Source organism: Penicillium bovifimosum (assembly GCF_028826915.1).
Source record: "Penicillium bovifimosum strain IBT 22155 chromosome Unknown utg000003l_segment0_segment0, whole genome shotgun sequence".
Lineage (NCBI taxonomy): Eukaryota > Fungi > Ascomycota > Eurotiomycetes > Eurotiales > Aspergillaceae > Penicillium > Penicillium bovifimosum.
In genome coordinates this window covers 2,497,503-2,520,071 of record NW_026622712.1, presented here as the reverse complement: position 1 = coordinate 2,520,071, position 22,569 = coordinate 2,497,503, and the positions used below count along the sequence as shown (strand labels likewise).

Sequence of the window (22,569 nt, the reverse complement as noted above, 5' to 3'; positions counted from 1 at the left end):
AAAAGAAAAAGAGATATTCACTGTCGATCATATCATAAACAGAAAAATGAATACAGTTTCGCACCCAGTTGACGCCATAAACCATTAGTTTCCGGTGCATCGCGAACGCAATACTCGGAAGATTCTCAAAGCCAGGTTCATTGGCAAACTCTAGCCCTTGCTCGCATTTGGCGGCGGCGGCCCAGGAGGAGGCGCGTACGATCCTTGTGGGGTGTATGCATTTGCAGGCTGCTGCAGCTCGATTCCTTGCTGTTGCGGTGGTGGGGACTGTGCGCCAAAGTAGCCATAGTTCTGAGGGTTAGGGCTGTATTGTGGTGGTGCGTTTTGCTGGTAGTAGTTGTCGCCGTAGGTAGGGTGTTGTCCGTAGATAGGCTGGTTTGGCGGAGGAGGTCCGGGAGGAGGAGCCATCCACCCAGTCCCGGTTATCGGGCGCTGGCCATGGTTTCGTCTGCGACGTGCGTTGAAACATCTGGAGTAATCTTGTTAGGATCCGGGTCATCGGACGCTTGGGAAAAGGAGACTCACGCGAAGCTGAAGAAGAGGAGAAACGCTACACCGACGATCACAGCGAATGCGACCCAGCGACCCCAATGATCCCAAGTGGAATAGTCGCAGTTGCCGTCATAGCTGGGACGGGTCAGTAAGATGTGGTGTCAGGGACTCAGCGGTCTCGGGGGGGATGCCTTACCAGGTGTATCGGGGATATAGAACAGCCATGAGGGAACTTCTAACTCTATCTCAAGGTAGAGAAAAGAGGAGAGAACAAATCTAGAGAGAGGAAGCGGAAGAGGACGATGCGATCAAGAATCAAGAGCTGAGATGATGGACGTCAACGGGGCTGGGGCGGTGGGTCGTAGGTCCTTGGCGCTTTAGGCTGCAAGTTTTGGGTTGGAAATTTGTAGATTTGTAATTTACGGAGATTTGTAGATTTGTAGTTTTGTAGTTTATGGTATTATTTCCTTTGAAAGAATGAAAGAATAGAAGAAGTCAGTAGAAATCAGTTAAATGCTGAGCAGCCAGGAGACTATATAAATGCCTCCCAGTTTGCCGAGGTCGACGTCAGGTGGACTTGTGGGACTGAGGCGCAGGGCTGAGCAAGTATTTGAATTGAAAGAGGCTGTGCAGAGCGTTGTAAAGCGTATGGCCTTGGTCTATGTATTGAGTCTATGAAATTAAGTGTCCTCCAGGACTAATTATACAAATCCTACACGCAGTCGATCAATCGTGACCGATGCTCTAACATGATCTGTAAAAGGTCAGCTAGAACATTCTATCTTTCAAAAGAAAAGACATACCGGTGGTATGGGTGGCGCCGGTACAGTCGGCAACGCGGTGATAATCGACCCGACTTCACTGCGCATATCCAAACTCGCCTCTCTCTCAGCCCCAACTTCTTCATCCAGTGTCATTTGCACTGACAAAACATGGATTCGAGGGGAAAGGTCAGGCTTGGCCTTGAAAGAGTATGTTGGTAACGTTTCAAATGTCTCCTGTATCCAGGACATCTGCTTTTCCAGGTCCGGCCCGGACAAGCTTGTGTTGCCTTTGGTCTGTGTAGTCGATTTGGTTCGGAAGATGCTGCTGGGCCAATCTTTCGTCTTGGCGATCGGGCGTGCACAGCTAGCCGCATTCTTGGATACGCTGTCCCAAGCCTCAATGACGCGATCCGTCTTGAGGAATTGGGAGATTTGATCCTTCATGTTGTCGCGGCCGTGTGTGAGTTGGTCATGGGTTTCCTGCCGCGCTCGGGTCGGCGACTTGACTGTCGAGTGCCCGGTACGAGGCCGTGGCGTGGTGCAGAATGCCCGTAGTTGTTCGATGGAGATGCTGCGCGAGGGTCGTGATGGCTGTGAAGGTGCTGTTTTCGGTCGATCTTGAGCCTTGTCCAGTCTCTCGCTGGCAGCGCGTTTGGGTAAAAACGGTCGGGACAGTTTTCGTTTGACCTTTCCGGGTGTCGATGGTAGGGGAGGTGGCTCATCGCCGGCGCCGGCGCCGGCTTCTGCTATAAGAGCACTGCATGATTTGGCCCGGCTCATAAGCTTGCGCCGAATACCATCGCTCGACTTGGCTGGGTCGGCTGGGTCGACTGGGGTGGGCTGATTAGCTGTGGCGGGAGGAGTGGTGGTATGCTTTGATGTGGTCGGTGTCTTTGGCTTGGATAGCGGGTCGCGAGGTAGCGGCTTTTCCAATGTGGGCTGCCCCTTTTCGAAAAGTCTCTGTTTGATTGACTTGCTCCGAGGTGTAGCTCTGTTGGTCTGCTTAATGAATGATCGCTGTGCGGATTAGCGGAATAGAACGATCAAGTCGGGCCCTATCAACTCACCACATCCTTTCTACTTGCGACGCCCACCCGTCGTTGCATTTCGGTAGTCGCTAAGCCAAGTTGGCTGAGCGCCTTCTGAAGGGAAGTGCCTCGTCGACGAAGCCTGGAGATAGCGACAATCCATCCCTCCATGTTGTCCATCATGGCCTGCTGGAAAGGTTTGAGACTCTCGGTCTCAAAGCAGCCCTCGTCTGCAAGCTTTTGCATATAGAACCACAATGCACCCATTGCCTCTTTTGCCTTTTGCAGGTCTCTGAGAGAGTCTGTGATCGCTTGGGTGAACCTGGCAATAGAATGTTCGATGTGATCGTTATAAGCGACGATCGATAGCCGAAATTGTCGATCTTCGAGCATCTCATCGAAGACCTCTAGATTCCCCAGAGGTAGGCTTAGATATTGAATTCGAATGCGAACGTCTAGCCGCACAATGGAGAAGTCCTCGGTGGTTCGTTCCAGAAAGCCGTCCAGCTCATTTACATGTTTCTGTAAGGTCTTCATCGCCGTGACATCTGATTTGGCGGAACCCTTGGCTAGAAGATGGACTCCGAATACCATTTGCGAGATCAGTTTCCAAATGGGATGATATCTATATCAAGTGGTTAGCTCAGGTGCCAACATCCCAACCATTGATGTGTAATTACTTCTCAGATGTTCGTTGGCGCCATTTCCTCCCGCAAAGTCGCTCATATTCTTCACTCTCCAACAGATCGCGCCGTCGTTCTTGCGCATCAATGTCAACCGTCCATGTCGGTTCGGTGTCGGACGCCTCCACTATTGATTCTTCAAAGGGGCCTTGGAGTTGGGCAATTGGATGGGACGGATAAGGACTGGCTAGCTCAGGAACCGGAGTGGGCTCTTGCTTCTCATTCTCATCCATTGCATCAGGTGCGTGAACGAGAATCGCCGGTGTAGACGCCATTATCCGAATTCACGTGTCCCCAGGTATACTTCGGTCTGGACCAAATTTGAGTGGAGCGGCGATAGTATATACAAACTCGCTCAAATCCCGATTTCTCGCAAATTAGATCGAGTGCAACCGTTTTGAAGCTTGGATATAATGCAATTTCCTGCCTGTATCCATTGGGGTGGTCGGGTATAAAATCACGATCGGAACCGGGCTTAAGAGGCTTCAGTCATGGCTGGAGTGCTGGAGTGCTAGAGATGGCTGGCTTCCAAATCTCATGCAAGGCTGTTGCTCTGCCGTTTTACTTTATCTCGGCTGGGGGTATGCAGGGTCAGAAACCATGATTGAGGGAGATGAGATCGATTCCCAGATCTGACTTACTCTGCAGCACAAATGATCGAGATGGGTGTTGGGAGGTTTCACCAGTGAGACATTGAGAGCTTAAAGATAAAACATCTCAGATCTTCTGGCCCCCTATCAACAAAGAACGGAGGTGACGCCGTGTGAGGAAGGCAAGTCCTCTAGTATTTGGGTTTTTAATTGGGCCATTGTAAACTAGCCAATCAATTCAATTCCTGATACAAAAAAAGAAATGGACTGGGACGATCTCTAAGTCGAGAAGAGGCGAAGCGAGTCTGGCCCTAATTTCGGATTAGTATTTCTCCGGTTCATCCATAACTACACGGCAGTACGGAGTAGTATGCAATAGTTAAGTACAGAGTATTAAATAAGGTGCAACTCGATAAGATATTAAAGATAATGTCGAGTTAACTCAATAACCGATTATCTGCTAGGTACACTGGTACAGTAGTTGTATGCAAAAGGACCTGTCTATGTACGGCTTGGCAGTGCATTCCTATTGGACAATGCTATTCTTTCACTCCGAGTGCAGCCTCAGGATGCTTATCTCCTCGCCTCATAAACATCCTCTCCCATATCGATATGCCAATCGATACGGAGTACTCCCCTTGTTTAAGTTATAGTTAGTCACTTAGTCACTTACCCTAATTATCCTATGGCTATCTACCCTAACCTAAGCCCTGAAAAAGCATCATTCTTTTCAACCTTCGATACATACAATTCCGATGGAACACACTGTGTACACAGGTGATAGCACGTCATTTCTCGGGAGTCGGAAGACGATATCTTTCGTGGTGGCCTCCTCTAGCGACATCCACGTTGCACATGCATCTGGACTCGCCTGCAGCTCCTCACCACTTTTGGAAGGTCAAAGATCTCTGTGAGACCGATATTTGTTTTCGGCTGCATTTCTCCCCATCTAGCGCTGTCGATCTTTCCCCTTAACCCCAACCATCAACACGCGCGCAGGGGCTTGACCTTGGAATCTCTCCAGTCTTCCCCTCACGATGTGACCTTTATCCGGAGCTCCTGCGGAGTTGACTGATTAGAAATGAGAATCTATCTTCTCATAGGAAGTCTTCGCCGACCGTATGCAGCTCATTTCTCGCTAAATCGTACACAGTCCTATCAGAAGCGACGATATGTTTGCTTTAGGCTTTTTGACGATTGAGGATTCCCCTCTTCTAGAGCTATATAAGTATCCCCAGGACCCTGTAAAAGTAGTCTGTCAGAATAGACTCTTATTCATTATGCGTCTCTTCAACTGGATCCCCTTAGTGCCAGCGGCAGTGGCGCTGGCCGTGCCTTCGGATGAGGGCTTGGAAGGCTTGGAGGCCCTACTCCGTCGGCAGCTGCCTGAGCACCCTACCCACGTCAAGACCATCAAAACGGCGAATAATGTCACAATTCGCTATAAAGAGCCGGGTAAAGAGGGCGTTTGTGAGACAACCCCCGGAGTCAAGTCTTATTCCGGTTATGTGGACATCTCCCCCACAGAGCATACCTTCTTCTGGTTTTTCGAAGCTCGTCATGACCCTCAGAATGCGCCGATTACTCTGTGGTTGAACGGTGGACCGGGAAGTGACTCGTTGATTGGATTGTTTGAGGAATTGGGTCCTTGTCATATCAATGAGAAGAATGAATCTTATATCAACGAGCACTCCTGGAACGAGGTCTCCAATATGCTGTTTTTGTCCCAGCCGCTGGGTGTTGGTATGTACATCTCATTATGCTCCCCTCTGAGCCTCCGGCTGACATTACCACAGGCTTCTCCTATGCTGAGAAGGAAGCCGGCTCCTTGAACCCGTACACCGGTGCATTTGAAGATGCGGACTTTGCGGGCGTCGAGGGCCGCTATCCAAAGATTAATGCCACCGCAATTGATACAACCGTACTTGCGGCCAAAGCTACCTGGGAGGTCCTGCAGGGATTCCTGGGTGGTCTTCCCAAGCTGGACGCAAGAATCAAGTCGAAGAGCTTCAATCTGTGGACTGAAAGTTATGGAGGGTGAGTCGATCCTGATATCCGTGAATCCAATTCCAATTGACTGACTCTTTTAGACACTATGGACCTGCCGTAAGCCAATCATTCGTTCGATCTCTGATTCTCTAGATCTAACACTCGCAGTTCTTCGATCACTTCTACGAAGAGAACCAGAAAATCGCCAACGGCACTCAGGAAGGCATCCAGCTTGACTTCAACACCTTGGGTATCATCAACGGAATCATCGACGAAGGAATCCAAGCCAAGCACTACCCCGAGTTTGCCGTGAATAACACCTACGGCATCAAGGCTGTAAGTCTTCGAAAACTTATGAACAGACATACATACTGACAAGGACGAAGGTCAATGACACGGTATACAACTACATGAAATTCGCAAATGAGATGCCAAACGGCTGCCAGGATCAAGTCGCATCTTGCAAGATGTTGAATCGTACCTCGCTGTCCGATTACGCAATTTGCACCGAAGCCACCAACATGTGCCGAGACAACGTCGGTATGTAGATCGGGTACACCTATGGTTTGACGTTTCGTAGCTAACAAACAATCTCAGAGGGTCCATACTACACCTTTAGCGGCCGAGGCACTTACGATATCCGCCATCCGTCCAACGATCCCACCCCGGAGAGCTACTACCTCGAGTACCTCGCCAAAGACTCAGTAATGAACGCCCTAGGCGTCGACGTGAATTACACCCAGTCCAACAACGAGGTCTACTTTGCCTTCCAGCAAACCGGTGACTTCGTCTGGCCCAACTTCCTCGAAGACCTGGAAGATATCCTCTCCCGCCCTGTCCGCGTCGCTCTCATCTACGGCGACGCAGATTACATCTGCAACTGGTTCGGTGGCGAGGCCATCTCCCTGGCGGCAAAGTACAAGCACAGCGAAGAGTTCCAGAAGGCCGGCTATGCGCCGTTCTTGGTGGACGGTGTCGAATACGGTGAGACCAGGGAATATGGCAATTTCTCCTTCACCCGCGTTTATGAGTCTGGTCATGAGGTGCCATACTATCAACCTGAGGCTTCGCTGCAGCTGTTTAATCGCACGCTGAATGGCTGGGAACTCTCCAAGGGTGAGAAGAAGGCTAAACCCGATGCTGGTTCCTCTGGGCCCGTGTCGGCGACTCATACTCAGTCTTCGGTGCCATTGCCTACGCCGACAAGGAAGCCTCTGATTCCACGGGGGTGGTGAAACATGAGGGATCTCTCAACCTTGCAAATAGATGCATTATTGAATCAACGTATATATAGTACACCTAGGTGAAGAGCGGCATGCTGAATGAATAAATGTTATCATTGAAATGTCACAAAACTAGATACAAGTATTTCTACCATAGAGGGAAACTCATTTGACACGATCAAAGATTCCACAGAATGAGAGCAGATATCAAACAACCGGAGCGAAAGTCCTGGAATTCAAGTATAATAACCGCGATAATGTACAATATCATCAAAGCGAACGGAAGTTGACCGACATCGAGTATGCAAAGAACGTTTCAAAAGAGTTCGCAAACAAAGATTGACATGCCTCATAAATGCAGATAGTTCAACACCGTGGTGGGAAACGAAAGGCGACCAAATATAGAATGACCGAGTGGTGATACACATGAGCGGCGGAGACTGTTATATCTAGCCGACCATTTATTCCTTGGTGGAACGTTCATCGTGAGAATCACGGAGCGTCTCCGCAGGAGTGTGAGTTTCGGCATGAGACTTATCCATGCCAGACATTTCAGTAGTATCGCCAAGGACATCGACGGCGGTTTCGTCGGAGAATCGAAGATCGTCTTCAACGGCAGTAGTCTCCTTGACCTTGAAGAAGATCACAGGCGAGGCAACGAGCATGCTACCAACGAGCAGACCCCAGCAAGAAGCAAATTCGGTCATATAAGGCGTCTCCTGTGCATCCAAACTGAAGACTTGTTAGTTAGGTCCAATGTAAAATCCGAAAGCAAGGAATGCTCACCTCCACATTCCAGCTGCGCCAGCAGACTGGATGCCCTTGTAGAAACCAGCAAAGTTGGCCAGTTTACGGCTGTTGTTGGAAAGAGAACCCATGTACCAGTAGGTGCAGGTCTGGAAAGCAGCATCGTAGAACCCGTAGAACATGTACAGGAACATAGGCCCGATGTAGCCGCTGTCGGTGAAATCGGTGCCAAGACCTTCGGTCTCCCGAGTGTAGGTCTTCTGGAAGGCATATCCGCCACCCCAAATGCCCATGGTGATAGCGAGCAAGATGCCGAAGTTGAGCTTGGCACGCCACGGACGGGAGAGACCCTTCAAATCCAGGAGTTGGCCGAAGACGAATGCGCCGACCATCTGCATGAGCCAGTACAGAAGACTGTTCAAGGCTCGAGTGCGAACATTGAAGTAGGCGAGGTTGACGGCGTTGAAGTGATATCCGTAGAACCAGTTGCTGGCCAGGAACATAGGGAACAAGAGGACGATGTACGAATCGTTGATCAGTGTCTCCCACAGTCCCAGGATCTCAGATTTCCAGGTTGGGTTTTTGATCACAATCACGCGTGAGCCATCCTTGCGCTTGACGTGCTTGCTATCTGCCAGACACCAGCAGAGGACGAAGCCGATGGCCATCAGAACCAGGAAGGCAATGTACGTGCCATTGTTCACGTTGCCGGCCGTTGAGTGCATGTTTTGACCGAGAGGGACCTGTTGATATCAGTATCTTGCTCTTCTTTTGGTTTGGGTGAACGTACCAAGCTACCAATGACACCACCCAAATTGAAAATAACCCAGAAAACGGCAATGTACTTGCCCTTCTCGTGTTCATGTGGATAACTCAGCATCACAGCACCCTGCGCACACCATAGCAGACCGGCACAAACACCGAGGAAAGCTCCGGAGAAAATGAGGAAGCCTGCATTCTGGTTGATATTGTACGAAAGGAGAGATGCAACGTAGAGGAAGTATCCAAATCCACCAAAGGATAGTGTGAGCCGGAGGCCAATGCGATTGGCAATGGAGCCGGCGAAGAAACCGACTACTGCGAAGGTACTGTATAGTGCAGTATTGGCATTGTTCACATCGTGGGCATTGACTTGTCCACCACCACCGAGACCACTGACGGCGTTGAACATGCCAGGACATAAGAAGCAGACAAACGACACCAGGTATAGTTGCATCTCTGGAGAGGCAAAGTAAGGAGCCTCCCACTTGCCAATCTTGAATAACGGTTTGTACATCCAGGCCGGGCCTACCACTGCCTGGTCCACGCCCGACTCGGGATCATGAGGAGCAGACGTGGACGACGCATATTGCTGTGTCGACATCTCCGTCTGCTCTGGTGTTTGCTTTTCCGATTCAGCCATAGTTGTAGGATGCAAGATCTACAGGGACGAGGAGATGTGAAAATCAACAAACAAGCCCAAGGGGCCAAAGAATGTTCTCCCACGTGAGAAACAAGGAAGGACAACGAAGAATGCCGATGCAAACGGAATTTCTTAAGTCTTCGGATTCTGCAGAAATCGAAAGGAATTTTTTTTTCGACACAGACGAAGCTAAGTATTTTTAGTATTTAGTAGACCATTAAATAGCCGAAGTCTCATGATTGTCTTATCTCGAGGATCCATTTTTTCCCCCTAGACTGCGACATTGTGACCGGTTTCCACGGGTTGCGATTGCGGGGATACAATGGAGAGACAATATGGAGATCAGCAGTCTGCCCAGTCTGAAGGAAAAGGAAGAGTCATCACGTTTAATGGGAAACGATGAATAATGAGAACTGAGCAGCAGCAGCTTCCAATGCGACCGCGAAAGATGTTGCATTGGGAGGAGACCCGCATGCGGAGTGTCGCATGCGGGGACTCGGGAACTTTACGGTATTTTCGGGATGGAATTAAATTACAGGCCGGGTACGAAATTGCATTGTAAAGATATAATACGGCAATTTACAACCAGTGTATGGCATTGGTACAGCCACCATACCCCATAATGAGCCACGATAAGCCACGATAAGCAACTCTTTACAGTGTCAGCACTGTCAGGCGGGCGCTAAGGTAGCCCCCCCCTCCCCATGTTCTATACCACATCGGCATGCCGAATGTCACCAGGGTCCAATTTGAAAGGTTACATCATTGTGCCTGGCTTTCATCCGGTTCCTTATGTACTTGGCTCTTGTCCCCTGTCTTACATCTTTTCTTTTAGATCAGGCTTACAACAAGAATTTGATCGGATAGGAATCGCTTCCTGTCATATTCAACATGCCGGGCAAAACTTCTACCCCGCGCATCACCAAGTTCACGAACTGCCGCCTGGTTCGCGGCTCGACCTTGGTCGAACAAGATCTCTGGATCGACTCGCTGACTGGCAAGATCTTGAAGGATCAAGAAGCCTTCTATGGATTGCACCTGTCTCCCGACGTCATTATTGACCTTGGCGGCCGTATCCTCGCCCCGGGTATGATCGATGTCCAATTGAACGGTGCCCATGGCTTTGATTTCTCCGTGCCCTGTGAATCAAAAGAGAAATACGATGAGGGTTTGCGCATGGTCAACCGCGGGCTGGCCCGTACCGGTGTGACTTCCTATTTGCCGACTCTCGTGAGCTCCACGCCCGAAGTATACTGGAAGGTGAGCAATGTGCAAAGTGCCTCCCTGAGAAACTCGTATTTGGCCTAAAAGATCATGGAACCTAACATATCCCGTCCCAGGTTCTCCCCTCCCTCGGCCCGACAGCAGCAACGCACAAACCCGAGGATGGTGCCGAGTCACTAGGCGCACACGCCGAGGGGCCCTTCATCAGCGCCGGCCGCAACGGCATCCACAAATCCGAAGTCCTGCGCGCCGCGCAAACCTTGGAGGATCTCCTCCACTGCTACGGCAGCGACAACATGACTAGCGCGAACCCCATCAAGATGATCACAGCCGCACCAGAAGTCGGCAACATGATGGAGCACATTCCCGAAATCGTCAAGCGCGACATCATCTTCTCCATCGGCCACTCCGATGCAACCTACGAGCAGGCCGTCAAGGCAACGCATCAGGGTGCTCGCATGATTACCCATCTATTCAACGCCATGCGGCCCTTCTATCACCGCAACCCAGGTATTTTTGGGCTGCTGGGACAGAGTGAGCGCCGAAGGCCGTTCTACGGCGTTATCGCCGACGGCATTCACTTGCATCCTACTTCCATCAAGATTGCGTACAATGCGCACCCGGATGGGCTCATCTTGGTGACTGATGCCATGCGTCTCTGCGGTCTTCCGGATGGGGTCTATGAGTGGACGAACGGCGAACGAATTGTTAAGACCGGCGCGCGCTTGACGCTCGAGGGTTCTGATAAGATTGCCGGATCTTCCGCTACGCTTATTGAGTGCGTTAACAACTTCCGTCGCTGGTCGGGTGCGTCGACGGCTGAGGCTATCAACGCCGTCACTGCTGCGCCGGCACGTCTGCTTGGATTGGAGGGTGTCAAGGGGTCGTTAGAAGCCGGTGCTGACGCTGATCTCGTAGTGCTGGGTGAGAGTGACGATCCATTTTCTGGCAGTACTTTGACGGTCGATCAGGTGTGGAAGCTGGGTGCCAAGATCCACGATACTGACAAGGCCGCTGTGGCCGCTTAAGGCAGTTCCCGGTCTTGGTTGAGATATTTTTGCTTTGGTTCACTTTTCTGCGGGTTTTCTCATTTCAGCATATTTCGAAGGTCCTTTCATCTCGGTTGCTTTTCACAGGCGTTCTAAACTCGTGGTTTCGCATTGGCGCATAGAATGCCAGGTTGTAGCACCCGCTCCCATCTATCAGGCAGAAATAATATTGAATCTCGAAAAGCCTTCCAATGTCGTTCAATAGATAATCTGGTTGATCGTCTCGTTCAATGATCATTTCTATATGCCAAATGAATCTATGTAATCGAGGGTCTGGCTCGCAGACACTGGCTGGGGACGGCCGAGCTCGAAATTTCCCCGGATCTAAGACGATCCTTCATGTTCAAGTTCGATGGCGCACTGCTGCGCCGCTCGCTCATATGCTATTATATAACTCCAAATAAACCCAGAACAGAAACAATTTTTTACAGGCATGTCAGATTTTGACGCGTCCAAAGCCCCTGCTTTACAGACGAGGCTGGTTGCGAGACCAGCCAGCCTCGCCAGCGATCAGCTCGGCGGCCCGCTCACCGATGGCCAAGACAGTCAGCATGGGGTTGATGGTGGGCATATCGGGGAAAACACCGGCATCAGCAATACGGACGCCCTTGAGGCCGCGAATCTTCAACTTAGGGTCCACAACTGCCATAGGATCGCGGACAACGTCACCCATCTTGGTGGTACCAGCGGGGTGGTACACGGTGTGAGCAACACGACGGCCATACTCGGAAAGCTCTTCGTCAGTCTGCACCTTAGGGCCAGGCGCCACCTCGCGCTTGATCCACTCCTTGAAGGGGGACTGCTTGGCGATTTCACGGGCGGCCTTGAGACCGGCCACGATGGTGGCAGCATCATAGCCCTCGGGGTCGGTGAAGTAGCGGAAGTCCAGCGAAGGCTTCACAGAGGGGTCAGCGGAGGTCAGGAAGAGACGACCGCGGGAGCGAGGACGGGGAATATTGGGGGTCATGCAGAAGGCGTCCAGGGGCTCCTCGTAACCAAGACGAGTAGTGTTGAGGGTGAACGGGATCTGGTAGCAGTGCATCATCACGTCGGCAATCTTGCCGTCGAAGCCGGCGGAGTTGGGCAGTTCCCGACGCAAGAAGATACCGGCGTCAGAGTCCATAGTGGTCATGTTGTGATCGACGGGGCGGTTAAGCTCCCACATGATGATACTTTCGGGGTGATCCAGCAGGTTCTCACCAACACCGGGCAAGTCCTTCACAACGGGAATACCGAGAGAGGACAATTGCTCACGAGGGCCGAGACCAGAGAGCATCATCAGACGAGGGGTGTCGACAGCTCCGGCGGACAAAATGGTCTCCTTCTTGGCACGCAGAGTGTGCTTGACACCTGACTGCAAAGTCACATCCACACCAGTCACGGTGTCACCCTCAACGTTCACCTTATTGACCCAGGCGTTGGTGAGGATGGTCAAGTTAGGACGCTTCTCGTCACCACGGAGAATGGGGTGAATGTAGGCGACACTGGCACTGCTGCGGCGACCATCGTCGGGGTTGTAGGAAACGTTGAAGAAGCCGACACCCTGGGTCAACGCACCCGTGTCCCGAATTTCCTTGTTAAAGTCCTCAATGATAGGAATGTCCATAGCGGTGGAGCAGGCTTGGATCCAGTCCTTGCACAGCTCATTGCGGTGGCGTGCGTGTACCGGCTGGATAGTGTTGCGCAGATTGTCAATGATGCGGGTGAAGGTCTCAAAGTCCCAGCCCTTGCAGCCCTTGGCCACCCAGTTTTGGCAATCATACTCGAAGGGACGGAAAGAAATCAGAGTGTTGTGGCTGGAGCAACCTCCCAGAACCTTTGCACGGGAATGACGGATGTTGCTGTTGCCTGGAAAAGTCAGCACAAGCTGCAGTTTGTATTTTGAATAGACTGTGCCATACCGAAAGGCTGCTCGGTGGTACCATAGTCATAGTCCAGCTCGCCGCCGAGCAAGTTAAGCCATTCCTTCAGGTTCAGAACCCGATCGTCCATGAAATCACTGGGACCCGCTTCAATGACCAGAGTACGCTTGTTTGGGAGGTACTCGGCCAGGCGTGCAGCAATCACGCAGCCAGCTGTACCGCCACCGACGACGATGTAGTCATAGCTATTGACATCAACAGCGGGGAGCTCATTAGTAGTGGCCATGTTGAATACCAAGTGAATATGCACAGTATGTATGTACGTATATATATATATATATAGTGAGGAGGATAATGAAGAAGAGATCAGCTACTTAAAGAGAAATTTCACGAAGGCTAGCAGTGGGGGGTGGTCTGATCGAGTCAACGACTATCAAGCCAATGATTTGAGGTGGATACCAACATCCGTTCCACCCTTTTCGTCTTTTTTTTCTTTTTCTTTCTTTTCCTTTCCCGTTAGCCTCGGGGAACCCGAGTTGTGAGTGGTGACGATCACGAAGAGTGGGGAGAAGTTAGAAGAGTGTCTTAGGTAATGCGTCTTGGAGGTCCACTACGTCCACCGACACTTCAAAAGAGTTTCCCTTAACGGCATATCATCGGTCTAGTTGTAAAGGCTAAGGATGTCAAGTCATGCACATTGAAGTCAAGATAGGCAAGATAGGACTTCCTTTCCGATAACTGGTACCGAGTGACCAGGAGATGTGTAGATAACTGCGTCACTTTCCGCCTTATGGAAGTATTGTGGACTTTTATTCCCAAACAGAGCAAGCGCAAAAGCAAAAATGAGATTAGTCGAATCAACCCCAGACTTGAGTTCAGCCACCTTCAGCCGCTGACTGAATGTACCTGGTACTTGGCAATTGAGTGCATATGCACAGTGGCCGGGTACCGAGTACCTTAAGTGATATGCGAGCTAAGACGCCTCGGTCTCTTTTTCCTTTTTTTTTTTCTCTTTTTAGTAATCGGAGAAACATCACGGCGATTGCTATCCGAAGGTTCATCTACTGTTAACTACCCCAAGATCTCTCTAATCATCTTTATACTGTGTATTCACACCATGTCTGAATCCTTCCCACCCCGTCAGCTCTACTATGGCGGCAAAGTCCAAGCCGCGACCTCCGGCAAGACTTTTCAAACTATCAATCCCGCCACCGCAACCCCACTAGCTGATATCCATATCGCCTCCAATGCGGACATTGATGCTGCCATTACTGCTGCCGACCGTGCATTTCCCTCGTGGGCACAGACGCCATTGATTGCGCGCGCCCGTATCCTCCACAAAGCCGCTGCTCTGCTGCGAGAACGGAATGATGAAATTGCACGTGTCGAGACTTTGGATTCCGGCAAGGCCTTCACTGAGACTAGCACCGTCGACGTCACGACGGGGGCCGATGTTCTGGAGTACTATGCCAATTTCATTGGTGGTGGTGGTCTCAATGGGGAGACTACTCAGCTTCGCGAGGATGCCTGGGTGTACACTAAGAAATCCCCCCTGGGAGTGTGCGCTGGCATTGGCGCTTGGAACTACCCCATTCAGATGTAAGTTCTTCGGTCCATTCCGTTCGGTGTCAAACTGCAGAAACTGACTTGGAGATATCAATAGTGCCCTCTGGAAATCTGCCGCCTGCTTGGCCGCCGGTAACACAATGATCTATAAACCCAGTGAATTCACCCCGCTCCACGGTCAGACCCTCGCGGAAATTTATACCGAGGCCGGCCTTCCCGCCGGCGTCTTTAACGTGGTTAATGGTGCTGGTGATGTCGGCGCCTACCTCACCAGCCACCCCCTCATCGCCAAGGTCTCCTTCACCGGCCAAGTCTCGACCGGCATGAAGGTCGCAGGTGCTGCCTCGGGCGGCATGAAATACGTGACGATGGAGCTGGGTGGAAAGAGCCCATTGATTGTCTGCCCAGATGCAGAGCTTGAAAGCGCCGTTGATGGCGCCATGATGGCTAACTTCTACAGCACGGGCCAGGTTTGCACCAACGGCACCCGAGTTTTCGTCCCGCGCACCATGAAGGCTGCTTTCGAGAAGAGCCTGCTAGAAAAAATCCAGTATGTGCGGGCTGGCCCGCTATTCGACGAGCAGACCAACTTCGGTCCCCTCAGTTCCAAGGCCCACTACGACAAGGTCATCTCATACATTCGCGTCGGTATTGAGTCTGACCGCGCCACCTTGCTTTGCGGTGGGCTCGACAAGCCTGCTGTGCCCAAGGATTTGCAGGCCGGTTTCTGGGTTCAGCCGACCATCTTCACCGACTGCACTGACTCTATGCGCATCGTCAAGGAGGAGATCTTCGGTCCCGTTATGTCCATCTTGTACTATGACACCGTCGAGGAGGCTGTTCAGCGTGCAAACACTACTGAGTTTGGTCTCGCTGCCGGTGTTTTCACTAAGGACCTGAATCAGGCTCACCGCATCATTGACCAGCTGCAGGCCGGTATCACTTGGGTGAACACCTGGGGCGAGAGCCCTGCGGAGATGGCAGTCGGTGGCTGGAAGAAGAGTGGTCTAGGCGTGGAGAACGGCCGGCGCGGTATTGAGGCTTGGCTGCAGAACAAGAGCACTCTGGTTGATATGAGCGGTGCCGTTGCCAGTGTCTTTGCCAAGCTATAATGTTAATATTGCATGCAATGCATGTACGATCCAAATGCAAGGAGCAAATGTACATATATGAGCCATTGGAGCATCCTACCTAGATTGGGCAAGTTGGCTGTATTCATATAGCACTCATGTCCTTCTTTCGTCACCAGATGTCCTACTACCTTGACGCCATATGTAGCTTGGAAAGGTACCTATCCATGGCTTGAAATTTGGTAATATGATTGAATTTTCAGAATAGAGACCACATATGAAGGCGCGTATCTATCAGAAGCAAGTACAAATGTAAGATGAAATTCCTAAGTCAACCTTGAAACACCCATGGAGCCTGTAAGAGCAGATAAGACAATGCAGATATTGTCGAAAAGAAGTAATACCGATGTTCCCACTCTTCCCTTGAAAAATTGAAACCCAAAGATAACCCCAGAAGAAAATGCGAGAAGGATTGAGAGACGCTCACATTCAGAGTGTAGTGATTCTGGTTCCCATACGGTCAAAGATCAAGTCGCTCTTCAGAGCACCGTCAAGACCACCGATGGCTGAATCGACGAGGCGCGAAGACATGCTGTCGGGAGTAAGCTCCTCTTCATCCATCGCGCGCTTCAGCTCAGTGTTGATGCGCAAATCCTTAGGCACCTTCGTAGGAGTGCCATCGGGAGTAGGCTGTTGCGACTTGGTATTCTTTGCCGGGAGTGGGGCCGGAACGTAGGTCCGAGGACGGTAAACGAGAGCGGGGCCTTGGGTACGGGCATCGGTGCCGGCCTGCTCGATCGATTCGAAGTATCGCACGGTCTTGACCTTGAGCTCGAGAGTAGCATCACGATCGCAGACCACGAGTGGGTGCTGGTGCAGCTGCAGAGCGGAGAGAGTCCACATGTGATTCACGCCATCCTCGAGACCCTTCTGCACGGCAATCGCCTTGTGCGCTCCGGTGGCCACAATCACGACTTCCCGGGAATCCAAGATAGTCTGGATACCGACGGTCATCGCCATGCGGGGCACCTTGTCCGTATCGCCATCGAAGAAGCGGGAGTTCGCCAGAATGGTGTCGTAGGCCAATGTCTTGACGCGCGTGCGGCTGCTCAGCGACGAGCCCGGCTCATTGAAGGCGATATGGCCGTCTGGTCCCACGCCACCTAGGAATAGCTCAATTCCGCCGTAGCGGGCGATGCGCGCTTCGAATGATGCGCACTCGGCTGTGGGGTCGGGAGCGGTACCATCTAGGATATTGATGTTCTGCGGCGGGATGTCCACGTGGGAGAAGAAGTGCTTATACATGAAGCTGTGGTACGACTCGGGGTGATCGCGAGGCAAACCCACGTATTCGTCCTGGACTGGGGTTAGTGGTGATCAGATATCTATGTTGATCCACGCATACCATGTTGAAAGTCACGACATTCTTGAAAGAGATCTCGCCGGCGCGATGACGCTGCACGAGGATCTTGTAGATGAGCTCGGGGCTGCTACCAGTGGGCAGACCAAGCACAAATGGCTGCTCGGGAGTCGGCTTGAACGACTGGATTCGGCCTGAGGTGGGAGAGTCAGTGGTGGAGGATGCGCTTGAGCTTTGGATTTGGCTTACTGATTATGTAGTCTGCGATGTATACAGACACCGAGAGAGGATCGTCTCTGATAATGACACGCCTGCCAATGGGATTAGTATAATGTCAAGATTGCCATATACAAAAGGGTCACAAACATGGTTACGTCAGATAGAGTATTTAGTTGAAAGAAAGTAAAAGGAGGAAGGAGGAGAAAGTTGGTATCTAAGGGAAAAGAAGAGCAGCGGACTCGAGTCTCGACCTAGGGGACCATGGGTCTGGTTACAGTCCCAGTTCAATGGGAGTAGGAGTGTACGACAGTGGCAAGATCTCCCACGTCGTATACAATAAAATCCAACCTTCCACGTGCTACCACTATGGATCTTCTACCTGTCATTTGCCCTGATAGCCATTAGCCATAATGATTGGACCAGACCCAACGCCGGTTGACACCTGCGGGTTACCAGATCTTGGTAGAAACCACCGACACGATGTAGTAGCCAATTTTACCTTATTCGGTCGATTCCATTACTATCAATTAACCATTCGGATGTATTCCACGCAAATGACAAAGCCAAGGAAGCCGATGACGCAGTGGGAACGAGAGAAAGAGCATTATAATTGCTCAGGTGGAGTGAGGAAGGGTTCCATTTGGGAGATTTAGAAGTTGCATTGGAGGCCGCTAAGAAGCTGGAGAAAGGAGAAGGAGACGATGATTTCCACCGGTGCAACCCTACAGCGTCGCATGTAGTCATGACGTTACGATATGGTATTGGGGGGCTGGTATTGGCAGCACGTGACTTGAAACGTTGGTTCGAATTACACACATGTACAGCAAATTACATACATGTAACCATGGTATTAAAAATATATTACCTTTACTCCAACCTTTCTGTGTGAGGGTCCCGTATACACTGATACATGAATGAATATCTTGCTGCACAGGAGACAGTCGATGTATTTGACTATTTAACTACTCTGCAATTCTCAAATACCTCCACATTATACTGACTATACAACTATCAGTAGTTAAACACAATGTGTTATGTAGAACATTGGCCTCATCTGAAAGTACACACAATATGCCAAGATCCCGTGACCTGTCCAATAGAGAGTGCCAACGAATCCGGGGGCACACTGAGCCCCTATCAATCTTCTTATCTGGTCCAATTCTTTCCCCGACATTTGCGGCTCTGGGGAGAAAAAGACAAAGCTCCCGTGCTTTTGACTCCTGCAACGTTTCCTTGTCACCTGACTGCAACGTCTGAGACCTGGCCTCATATCCCTTGAGACCTGTCAGCCTAACGTTTTCGGTCACCCTGACTTCCCCCGACTTCCTCTGTGTCCAACCGAAGGGGCCGCTGCAGGCATTCCTCCTCCGGCCATGGCCCGGAAAGAGGACATGCTGCCCCCGGGCTGGGAGGATCTGGATAGGTATGACGATTTCCTTTTTGCATCTCCGCTTGGCTTGCCCTACCCTTCCCCTCGGCCGTATCTTGTGCCTGTCGGAGTTATCTCCCTTCATTGTGGAACCAAGCTGTCGATCTGGGGATGGTCATCCTTTGCGCATGGTTTTCCCCTTTGGGGAATCTGACTGCTCGGGCGCGCTGACATGCTGTAGGCAGATGGGTCAGCTCTTTATGATGGGCTTTGATGGAACTTCGGTCAATCCACAAATTCGATCACTCATTGAAGATTACCACTTGGGCGCTGTGCTGCTGTCAGCTAAAAATCTAAAATGTATCCTTCCTCAAAAAAAAAAAGAATCAACCATCTATCCATATCCGGCAGTTCAAACGTCCAGCTACTAACGCAATTTACAGCGGCCGAAGAGACAACCAGACTGGTTCTGGAGTTACAGACTATCGCACGAGATGCAGGTCATTCCGTCCCTCTGCTCATTGCTTTGGACCAAGAGAATGGTGGTGTCAATAGCTTATATGATGAAATTTATATTCGACAATTCCCTAGCGCCATGGGTATCGCAGCCACAGGGTCCAAATCTTTGGCCCACGAGGTGGCTGTTGCAACGGCGCAGGAGCTAAAGGCTGTTGGGGTCAATTGGATACTAGGACCGGTTTTGGATGTTTTGACCAATGTGCGGAATCAGCCATTAGGCGTTCGTACTGCCGGCGACGATCCCCAAGAGGCATCTCAATTTGGCGTTCAGTTCATGAGAGGATATCAGGAAGCAGGTTTGGTGACCTGTGGAAAGCATTTCCCATCTTATGGTAATTTGGAATTCCTCGGCTCACCGACAGATGTCCCAATCATCACAGAATCTCTGGAGCAACTCAGCCTTAGCGCTCTTGTGCCCTTTCGCAATGCCATCACACAGGGGCTGGACGCCATGATGGTGGGAGGTGTTTCATTGTCGTCTGCTGGGATGAATGTGATGCATGCCTGTTTGAGTGACCAGGTGGTCGATGAGCTCCTCAGGAGGGATCTCCAGTTTCAAGGGGTTGTCGTGTCAGAATGCCTGGAAATGGAAGCTCTCACACATAATATTGGAGTAGGAGGTGGCACGGTCATGGCCAAGAATGCCGGCTGCGATGTCATCCTTTTATGTCGGTCGTTCCCAGTTCAGCAGGAAGCCATCAACGGCTTGAAACTCGGGGTGGAGAACGGTATCATTGGCCGCCAACGAATCGAACAGTCCTTGCGCCGCGTCTTGGATTTGAAGGCGCGGTGTACTTCCTGGGAACAGGCACTGAACCCTCCGGGCCTTTCTGCGCTTACACAAATGCAACCGTCGCATACCAATCTTTCCACCCGAGCCTACAATTCTTCCATCACCGTGATGAGGGATAAGAATAATCTACTTCCGTTGTCCAATGTTATCGAGGCAGACGAGGAACTTTTGCTCCTGACTCCGTTAGTCAAGCCACTGCCAACATCAGCAGTGTCTCACTCGGTCTCGGATTCCTTGCATGGGCCACTGGGTTCCTTATCTTCGGATCGGGCTTCCTCAGTCCTGAGTGGAGAAGGCGTATTCAAAGAACTTGGCCGGTCACTCTCACGACAAAGGAATGGGCGTGTATTGCACACCTCTTATACTTCCAATGGAGTGCGTCCCATCCACGAAGATCTTATCCAAAGAGCGAGTGCTGTAGTCGTTGTCACCGCGGATGCAAACCGCAATCTATATCAGCAGGGGTTCACCAAACATGTCTCCATGATCTGCCAATCGCAGTCTACTGCGTCTGGCGAGCGCCGCGAAACCCCGTTGATCGTGGTGGCGGTCAGTTCACCCTATGATTTTGCCATGGATTCCTCGATCGGTACTTATATATGCACGTATGACTTCACGGAAACCGCCCTTCAGGCGTTAGTCAAGGTTCTTTATGGCGACCTGACACCTTCCGCCGCCCTGCCAGGGTCCATTGGTCGAACGCAGAAGATTAACCAGTCTCGACAGCACTGGCTCGTTGAAAATTGGAATGAGGACCGCGACTCTTTTGGGTTGGATGCTCTGCTTGATACTATGCGCGCTGACTGCGCACCAGGCCAGCAGTCAGAGCTCCTTGGGGCTACAGCCAACAGCTTCTTACTACGAAACGAGGATATCGATGAAGCTCATTTCGTTGTCCGGAACAGTAGCACGCAAGCTCTCTATGGATTCTGCGCTACCTACTTCTTTCGATCAACGGGCACTGGCGTCCTTGGATGTTTGATTGTGGACCCTTCTCGACGGAAACTCTCCATCGGACATTCCCTCCATAGTCGTGCGATTCGCACTCTCCTCCAACGGAGTGGGATGCGACGCTTCCAGTTGGGATCCCGACTCCCGGGAATCTATCTAGGCATCCCGACCGCTAACCCTGTGGAGCGCAAGCGGCTGCGGCAGTGGTTCGCGAACATGGGGTGGAATACGGCGCTTTCACGGCCAGTGTGCAGCGTGGTCCTTCAGAACCTGTCCACCTGGGTGCCACCCGACGGACTCACCGTCGCTCTACAGAGCGCGGAAGTCACGTACGACCTCGTCTATGGTTGGGACTTTGCACGGGCAATTTTGGATCACATCAAGACCTATGCGCGGCAGGGTGTTGCCGACATCTACCGCATGGCATTGGGTGGCGCGCCTAATTGCGGCATCATCCGGGCCAAGCGGCCCTCCGACGGGGTCATACTCGGGAGCATCGTGATCTACAATGAGCGATCTGTCTTGGCGGAGCACATGCCCATGCTGCGCGCCAATCAGGCTCCTGTCGGAGGCATCTCGTCCCCAGTCATTTCTCCTTGTGGTGAAGATTACTCCACCGTCATGCAGGGCTTGATTCTGCTAGCTATCAAGCAGATTCGGAAATTAAGTGCCAATGCCGTGGTCATGGACTGTGTACGTTTTCCCTTTGGTTTCCTAGCTTTTGCTTTCGCTAATTAACAAATCATAGGTCGACGGAGATGGCTCTTTCGATAATCTTTCCACGATGGGGTTCACTATGCTACACAGCTTTGAAGAAGTGAACTGTGACGCAGCTACATGGACGATGATGCATGCGTAGAGGTCAGACTTGATTGGTTACTCTCCCTCTATTACGATTTCTGTTTTTTCCTGTCTTATGATATCCATATCGCATTGGGTTTGGTTTTATATGTATATACTTTTCTTCTCCCTTTGTTCCATTCAATTCAAACCCCTACTTTGTATGATTTCTGTGCCTATTTTTGGTGCTTTGATTAGGTTGGGGTAGGACAGAGTGCAAATCGGTCCACGCAATATAAGATTTCTGCGCGAGTTAATTGAAGGAGTTGTCCTAGGGACCTTTACAGATACCTGCCGGCTGCCTATGGACCGGATGGGCAGATAATTGTGAGCGAGGTCTTCAAAGTGAAGTCTGGATTCGAGGGTGTAGAGCTGTAGTGGACATAATGTGCATCTACTGCGTATATATGAATTATACTGCCCAATTCCCCAGACAAATATCTTACTGGACCGGACGTCCGACGATAACCGTGTAAATTGTACCTCGGTTCTGTCGAAGTGTAAAGAGGAGATGAGGATCGGAGTACTCCGTCTGGGGGGTTTATGGTTTTATACTTTCATGGGGGTGGATTCTCCACGGACTCCGCTCTGGCGCCGAAGCCGAGCGCAACTATCTCTGGGAATATCTTATGGATGATCTCTGCCTGGAGGTAGGATATTTCGTTGGAGTGGCATATACATAGTTTTGCATACATGTATTCTTGATCATATATTCATGAATCTTCTTGCTATCTCCAAAGACGAACAAAGAAAAAGAAAGGAAAAAAGCCGGCACTCGGGCTCGGGGCTCAACTTTGATCCGGTTGTCGAGTCTCATTGGTTCTTTGAG

General features: G+C 51.0%; 8 protein-coding genes across 8 annotated transcripts; 4 read left to right on the top strand and 4 right to left on the bottom strand.

Annotated features, from left to right (window-relative positions):
* Positions 1-150: 150 nt before the first annotated feature.
* Positions 151-3,242, bottom strand: N7515_003994 (uncharacterized protein; the record flags this gene model as incomplete). The annotated part of the gene is made up of 6 exons (XM_056664738.1): positions 151-469; positions 526-627; positions 1,209-1,246; positions 1,296-2,273; positions 2,324-2,909; positions 2,965-3,242. The coding sequence occupies 6 exons, from the start codon at positions 3,240-3,242 to the stop codon at positions 151-153; spliced, it is 2,301 nt and encodes a 766-aa protein (XP_056523795.1).
* Positions 3,243-4,837: 1,595 nt separating this feature from the next.
* N7515_003993 (Peptidase S10 serine carboxypeptidase) lies at positions 4,838-6,781 on the top strand (the record flags this gene model as incomplete). Its single annotated transcript, XM_056664737.1, has 6 exons — positions 4,838-5,300; positions 5,354-5,594; positions 5,648-5,663; positions 5,715-5,882; positions 5,909-6,086; positions 6,144-6,781. The coding sequence occupies 6 exons, from the start codon at positions 4,838-4,840 to the stop codon at positions 6,779-6,781; spliced, it is 1,704 nt and encodes a 567-aa protein (XP_056523794.1).
* A 449-nt stretch (positions 6,782-7,230) lies between these two features.
* Positions 7,231-8,918, bottom strand: N7515_003992 (unc-93 family MFS transporter; the record flags this gene model as incomplete). The annotated part of the gene is made up of 3 exons (XM_056664736.1): positions 7,231-7,501; positions 7,556-8,259; positions 8,307-8,918. The coding sequence occupies 3 exons, from the start codon at positions 8,916-8,918 to the stop codon at positions 7,231-7,233; spliced, it is 1,587 nt and encodes a 528-aa protein (XP_056523793.1).
* Positions 8,919-9,809: 891 nt separating this feature from the next.
* Positions 9,810-11,170, top strand: N7515_003991 (N-acetylglucosamine-6-phosphate deacetylase; the record flags this gene model as incomplete). Its single annotated transcript, XM_056664735.1, has 2 exons — positions 9,810-10,178; positions 10,259-11,170. The coding sequence occupies 2 exons, from the start codon at positions 9,810-9,812 to the stop codon at positions 11,168-11,170; spliced, it is 1,281 nt and encodes a 426-aa protein (XP_056523792.1).
* A 487-nt stretch (positions 11,171-11,657) lies between these two features.
* N7515_003990 (GMC family oxidoreductase) lies at positions 11,658-13,339 on the bottom strand (the record flags this gene model as incomplete). Its single annotated transcript, XM_056664734.1, has 2 exons — positions 11,658-13,039; positions 13,093-13,339. The coding sequence occupies 2 exons, from the start codon at positions 13,337-13,339 to the stop codon at positions 11,658-11,660; spliced, it is 1,629 nt and encodes a 542-aa protein (XP_056523791.1).
* Positions 13,340-14,170: 831 nt separating this feature from the next.
* N7515_003989 (uncharacterized protein) lies at positions 14,171-15,731 on the top strand (the record flags this gene model as incomplete). The annotated part of the gene is made up of 2 exons (XM_056664733.1): positions 14,171-14,652; positions 14,717-15,731. The coding sequence occupies 2 exons, from the start codon at positions 14,171-14,173 to the stop codon at positions 15,729-15,731; spliced, it is 1,497 nt and encodes a 498-aa protein (XP_056523790.1).
* Positions 15,732-16,178: 447 nt separating this feature from the next.
* On the bottom strand, positions 16,179-17,359 carry N7515_003988 (uncharacterized protein; the record flags this gene model as incomplete). Its single annotated transcript, XM_056664732.1, has 3 exons — positions 16,179-17,045; positions 17,095-17,243; positions 17,299-17,359. Coding segments are annotated over 3 exons (1,077 nt in total), but the record flags the coding sequence as incomplete, so codon positions are not given.
* Positions 17,360-18,641: 1,282 nt separating this feature from the next.
* N7515_003987 (putative beta-N-acetylglucosaminidase) lies at positions 18,642-21,759 on the top strand (the record flags this gene model as incomplete). Its single annotated transcript, XM_056664731.1, has 4 exons — positions 18,642-18,691; positions 18,879-18,997; positions 19,081-21,593; positions 21,649-21,759. 4 exons carry the CDS (start codon positions 18,642-18,644, stop codon positions 21,757-21,759), a joined length of 2,793 nt encoding a protein of 930 aa, XP_056523788.1.
* Positions 21,760-22,569: the final 810 nt, after the last annotated feature.